We start from the raw sequence: 7187 nt of genomic DNA, 5'->3' as shown, positions 1-7187 counted from the left end.
AATATCAAGTTTTATTTTAGTTAAAAAATGTAAAATTATTATTATTATAATATAACAGATATTAAAATATAATTATACTTGTAAAGAATGTTTACAAAAAAAAAATAAAAATTTATTGTATTGTTTAATGAATATTTAAAAAATTTTAATAATTTTTACCTACCACTTTAAAGCTATCTTTCTGTTTTCGAATTATATATGTGCATGCATTTTATACAAAAACGTGAAATACCTATACTTGTATCGAGAGCACTGGCTTTTGTCAATAAAAAAATTTAATTTTTTCAGAAATATATTTTCAATATTTTACAATGTAATGTCACAATAATAGATTTTATAACAGGAAAAATATGAATGTATTTTAGTGAATGATAAAACTATTTTTAAAGGGAACCATTGGCAATATGAACAGGACAGAACAAAAAAACATCTTTTTCGACCACATGTCGACCGAGCTTTTCATCAGCAAAGCGTTTGAGAGTAAAGCAAAGAACAGAGTATTTTTCAAAGGCACTACACCTATTACATCGCAAAGTCGACGCGTAGAAAGTCAAGTGATTTAATACAACCTGGAGAACCAGGAAATGAAATTAAACGACACGGAAAAGGAAAGAGAAGTGAACTTAGAATCGTTTACGAATATTTGCTTCATTTAATCACTAGATTTATTGAGCAGACAAATTTTCCCATTTTATCAATTTCAAGAAAATAGGATCTTTCATGTTCCAATATTATTACAATTAGAACTTTCAAAGAAAGAAGCTTTGAAACAGAAGCTGATTTTTCCGCATCTGTAATATTAAAATAATGGATTAAAACTGTATTTAATCCAAAAGCCTAAAGTTATACTTAATTTAACAACTAATATTACAGTATCTTATTTATTGTAAATAAATAATAATTTATATTAATAATTTATGCAATATGATCCAATTAAATTGACATATTTCTAGTAATTTTAACATCTTCGATAATTTTAAATAATTTCATGTAAAATATATATTTTCAAATTTATTATGCAGATAATTTTTTATAATATCAAATAAAATGCTAATTATTTGAATAAATATTTTAACAACAATGACTTATTAAACAAATAATGTTTAAGCTTATTTCTACTGCTCTCTTAACACATTACACTGAAATTTTAGCTCTTTCCCTTTTAATTAAGATTTAATAGTCTTGTATTACATCTCTGTACAAACAACACGAATGAGCACTAATTCCTACTTTTATTAATACACATTTCCGTGTTTCAACGTGTATTCAAAACAGCGAAATTGCTAACGTATTTAGCGATGAACTTTCTAGACTTGCAAAGATACGCGATACGGTGAGACGTGTTTGGGCTGTCAGTGACCTAGTAGCCAAATCCACGTCCGAGAATAGCGGCCGCCAATGATTTCAAGAACTCTCGCCACTCTACAGCGTATTTGCCGGTGCGATATCGATACACTTTGCTCTTTCATCAGGAAGGATCGTACGTCATCTATGACGTTTTTATGAGCTTATCGGACACTATCGAACTGTCCGGTCACCACACCATGCAATCTTATCACACAAAATTGACTTTTACGTATCACGAGATCTTATCTTAGCTAACAATGTTCACCATTGAGAAAGAACTGAAGATACACAAACCGGTTTGATAATTTTTATGTGTATGAATAATTACATATACTCGAATTAAAATATATAAAGCAAGAAATGTACAAAGTGAGAGCCTTTGGAGAATAGAATCGACAAATCTTAAAATTTGTTTAAACTTGAGTACAGAAATTAGCAAATTTATTCATTTTAATCTAATCCTTTAAATTCTCGAGTCTTTGAATCCTTCTGGGAATTAAATACAAGTCTCAATCGGGTAAAAGTCCACCTGCGCAACGAATAAATTACTTATTCATTTCTCATTCCTGCCGTTATTATCATTACCTTGAGCAGCGGCTCGACGTCGGATGCTTTTATTTCCGCCAGAAACACGGGCGCTCTGGGATCTTGTAGCCGGTCTCCGTCTCCTCGTAGGTGTACTGCCATCCGGCGTTCCGCTGCCACTGTCTCTTTCTCGTTCTCCTCTTTCTCTCTCACGAGCTCCCGAGGGTGGCATAGCTTCCAACATTTGTTCCATGCTGGAAAATCCTGGGGCACAAATCGAAGCCGATCTGGTTTTCCGGCGAAAAGAGTCTTCCGCCATTCTTTCAAGTTACCACAGCTACTACTTACTATCCCTCCCTTCCTTAAGCCTAATCACCCCCCACTCAGATCTTTTGTCTTATATTAATTATCTTTTACAATTTTCTCGGTAATTGTGTCCTTCTTCGTGGATTAATATCGAATCTTGCTATGACTTTGTAAAGTTCTTATATTTCACTTATAAAGCACAAATTATGTTGATAGTATTACTCGATTCTGTCAGGCACTTTTTTACCGTAAGTTTTCCACACTTAAACACGAACGTTCGTAAAAGTTGTTGCACGATTTCTTTCCGACTTAACGTCCTTCGTAGGAAATGTCTGACCGTGTTTGATTTCCGGAATGTCTTTTCAAATGTCGCAAACCTTCCATTCGTGGAATTCGATTACCGGAAAAAATATCAATTCGGAAAAATTTCTATAGAATATCCAAATAGAGATGTCATGGATCCAGTGTTATAACGATCGATCTTGTCTCGCTCCGAAGAGAACCCACACGTTTTTCTTAACTCTACAAATAAAATATGAGTTTTTTTTTTGCTTCGTGCACGTGAATGATATAATCAGAGTAATTACGGCCGTGGCAAATTACGTCTCTCCTAAACTCTCGGTAACATAACTGATATCTATGTTTTCTTTTTGTATCTCCTCCCGTCGTTATTCTACCGGAGATGAACTCGCAAGCTAATTAGATCCACCCCGTTGATTATTGCCTCAATTATTCCACACACGATCGCGAAAACTTTGAAAGCTTGTATAAATATAGAAATTAGATAATGTTCTAAATTGTGGAAATTTATTTCTTAAATATTCACACTCATAGAAGATATTAAATATCCTACATAATCATTTTTTTAATTACATTAAACTTTAGAAAGTTTTAGCACTTTTATTATACATTAAAAAACATTATTTTTTAATAATTTATAGTTTGGCTTATACTTTAATTATAAATTTGTTAAATAATATTATAAAATAAATGTTTATTTAAGTCTGAATTTAATAAATATTTCATTATAATAAACATGTGTTTTTAAAATTTTCATTATGCTTATAGCAGTTAATTAAAGTTAATTTATAAAAAATTCATTTTTAGTAATTCAGAAATTAAGTACGTCTAAAATTAAAGTAATTACAATATTATTTTTTTCCATAAATATAATTATTAATAAAAAAAATGAATTTATAATAATTAAATGCTTTACTAAAGGCTTCATTAAAAATTATATTCCGCCGAAATGACTGAGTCAGACAATCATTTGGTTTACAATTAGTAAACTCACGGATTCAAGCTCAACACACTATGAATACTTACACGTCTACATACACTATATACTGTACATACACATACACATATTTATATGTAAATACAGTGAGAATTGAAAAAAAATAGAGATCAAAGATAATAGATTTAAAGAAGAAGAATAAAAAGTCTAGATGTTAAAAAAGTAAGTAACAAATTAAAGGACTCTTTCTATACAAACCAAATGATAATAAGTAATGGGCAAAGTAAGAGTCAACACGTTTCTTTGTAACAGACAATTAACAAAATAATATATTTCAATTAACAAAGGTAAAATTACATAACGTTACAAGTTTCGGCTACCGGATTGAGCCCTCTTCAGACCTTTGTTAATTGAAATATATTCTTTTGTTAATTTCAAAGAAACGTGTTGACTCTTACTTTGCCCGTTACTTATTATCATTTGGTATGTTAAAAAAACTTATAAAAACTATAAAAATTAAAAAAAACGGAAAAATTACAAATAAGTATTACGATATTGTATTTAATATTTCCTTCTTAATATAAATTCACGTTTTAAAGCTAACTTGATCAATTTAAAGCTAATTTAAACAAATCCAATTACAAAGTTTAAACAATCAAAACGTGTCTTGCCTATTTATAATTAAATAGGATAATGATCAATATCAAGAACGTAGTTGGCAGCATTCGAAGTTTCAGACTCGGCGCAGTTGAAAGACAATTCTGTTGACTGTCGAAGCTGTCGAAGTTAGTGAAGAGTGAACAGTGATATATCGGGAAGATATCGGTGCGTGAAGATGTTCTGGCAACTATAATCGACAAAGGTAAGCTCAGTCCAACTCACAAGTATAACTTTGCGTTACCTTATCAATATACTCTCTTTAATCAAGTTTATGCCTGTCGTGTACTTAAAACTACAAGAAAATGCTGAGGAAATTAAGTAACTTGGTTTAAAGATAATTTTTTTTCATATCCACACAAGTAATTTTAATAATACATTTTATTTCATCTTTGTTTTATTAGTTATTTAAGTATGTATTTTTTTATTTTTTATTTAATTTTCTCTTAATCAAAATGTCTTTAAATATCCTTAATATTTAAGTAAGTAATTATTTTTATAAAAACAAATAACAAATAAAAAAATGAATATATGTTATTAAAATATTATATCATTATTTTGCTCTAATTTGTCAAACTACTCTTTCTTACATATTATATTTAAAAAAATGAGTTCACATAAAGGATTATTTTATGTCTTCTATTATCAATACAAGTATCGTGAGTTTCCGTTTATAAAAGGGGCATGAAACAACAATGACAAGGAAATATCTTCAACGAATGCGATGTTGCAACAGACTTTATTTAAAGCACTTCTGTCGTAAGGTGTTTCCTTTGTGAAATAATACATCACGCGAGGACGCGTTTACCATAGATAGACTATAGGATTAAGTAGAGAAACTGAAGCTTTTCTCTGACAGGAGTGAGAAAAGGTCTTACGAGCTCCTCATCGACATTATGCGTTAAAATCGATAGTCCGCATAAGTGCTTTATGTGTTCACGCAACATAACTTCAAACATAACTTCACATTATGATATCGAAATTGCGAATTATCGTGTAAAAGTTATATGTTACCTTTATAAAATCTTTGATACTCTTTCTTCATGTTTTATTATTTTTATATTATTGTATTATTATTATAATGAATAAAAGTTTTAAAGTTTATGACATAGATATACTAAAAAAGTAATAAGTTATATCGTACATAGTATTAAGTATCTTCGTTATAATAGTTTATCTGTTATGTATAAATGTATAAATAATTTAAATAATCATGGCTTTCCTGTTTTCTACACGTGCAACAACGTAATCACTTTTACATTATATAATTATATTTCTCTTGTACCCAACATGAGGTATTAATTGAATATGTCGGAATTTTTAACAATCTCTATTCAACTCTACAATTTCTTCAATTATTGGACATTTAGATTTAATCTAAATTCCAGAAAATGGAATGAATATCGTACACGTAAATAATATTTCAAAATATTTATAAAATATATGGAATGTAATCTCTCTCTGTGTTCTCTACTCTGCCGTGATAAGTTCAAATCACTTATTTATATATATATGTGCGTATAAAGCTTTCTTTTTTGCTCAAATATCTCTGTTTCCCTTCCCAAATCTCTTTTCTGAGGAATAATGTCTTATTTCAAAGACAGAAAGATAAAATTTGAAACATCACTAACTTGAATAGAATATGATACATTCATTTAAATAACACTTTTGATATCTATATGTACTTACATATTTAAATAAGCAATATTTCTCTTAATATTCTTTAAAATAAGTGAATTTAAATGCGAATTTAACTGCAAAATTAAATTCGCTTGCATTAAATATAACATAAAATATAACAAAAAATATTCTTATATTAATATATCGCATTAATTGGTGCAATGACAATTTAATTTAATAAATTTGTTAATATTCTCAATAAATATTCAAAATATTTTTAACTTTTCTGTAATAATAATACAATCTTAATTCATGACTCTCTTATATCAAATATCTCAAATATATAATACTTTATTATAACAGAAGCTATGAGACAATGATTATTTATCCGTTAAAATACTAACAGTATACTTTTTCATTTAACTATTTAATGTTATTTAACTCACCACGGAAGGGTTAAGGGCAAAACAAAGAGAGAGAGACCGGGCGCCCTTCGAGAATTTCAAAGTCGGAGCATCGGATTTTTTCTTCCGTGCGATAATCACTCCGCTCTCCTGATAGACTTATTTTTTCCGACGACTAATTATAGATAATGTTTCGCATAAATCTTCTATGGAGAAGCATAAACATCTCCGCCGATCTGTCCCCCCATATATTCATCTCCGTATCTCACTCCTTCAAGAGCTCGTCACGTCCGTAATTATCCCTCTTTTTCGATAAACTCGGTAACCTCTGCCCTTTAACCGTAATTATATTGAGAGATTATATTCGCACGCCTCTCCGTCTCAAGATATTGTCTTAAGACGTTACCGGATGCCTACTCTAATTTCTTTCGAATTCGGGAATCTCTCCGGATCGATATGTCGCGCGCAACGATCGATCCTTACCACTTTAGGCCGTCTACAACTGTGAGATATCTCCTTATCATTTTCTACTTCATCCTTTTTCGCGATTATGACGGACTCGAATCACATGTCTCGACTGCTCACGCACGAGCACAACACGACCGACACAATGCACGTTCGACGATGCGCGGCACACTGACGGCAACCCGGCGTCGCGGCAGTTCCCAGGGCGAGAACCGACGCTAGGCGTCGGCGTCGGCTCTCTTGCACGCCCTCAGCGCCGACCACAACGAAGATCACGATGTGGACTACGACGAAGAGATGACGGTAAAGTTGGTGCGTGTCCAATTATTTGGCTTTTTAGCGATTCATCAAATGCGTGAAATGCTTTTCAAAGAATCACCAGAAACTGCATGGAATTTGCATTTATAAAAAAAAAACACTTGTACGTTAATTATTTAAATTCAATTAAAAGAGGTGAATGCAATATCACATGTATGAGAAATGAACCAAAGGAAATGAATGCTTTTAGAAAGCGGAAATGTTTGCTAATCTAAGAAAGTTTCACGCTTTAACTTCTTACAAATGACATGCGCTATAACTCAATAAAAACTTCATCTTCATTAGATCGGCAGCACTAACTTTGCGTA

General features: G+C 30.8%; 1 protein-coding gene across 3 annotated transcripts in view; it reads right to left on the bottom strand.

Moving 5' to 3' along the window:
* Window positions 1-6746, bottom strand: part of LOC108756635 (GTP-binding protein RAD) — a 38920-nt gene extending 32174 nt beyond the window's left edge. The window contains exons 1-2 of one of the 3 annotated variants that reach the window (XM_018500602.1): window positions 6580-6746; window positions 1933-2700 (exon numbers count right to left, since the gene is read on the bottom strand). In XM_018500602.1, coding sequence (XP_018356104.1) covers window positions 1933-2191 — 259 coding nt within the window. In that variant the 5' untranslated portion in view covers window positions 2192-2700; window positions 6580-6746. The remainder of the gene's footprint in view (window positions 1-1932; window positions 2701-6579) is intronic. The other 2 variants (XM_018500603.1, XM_018500604.1) reach the window with 2 other exon arrangements.
* Window positions 6747-7187: the final 441 nt, after the last annotated feature.

Source organism: Trachymyrmex septentrionalis, unplaced genomic scaffold (assembly GCF_001594115.1).
Source record: "Trachymyrmex septentrionalis isolate Tsep2-gDNA-1 unplaced genomic scaffold, Tsep1.0 scaffold129, whole genome shotgun sequence".
Classification (NCBI taxonomy): Eukaryota; Metazoa; Arthropoda; class Insecta; order Hymenoptera; family Formicidae; genus Trachymyrmex; species Trachymyrmex septentrionalis.
This window is presented reverse-complemented; position numbering and strand designations above follow the sequence as displayed.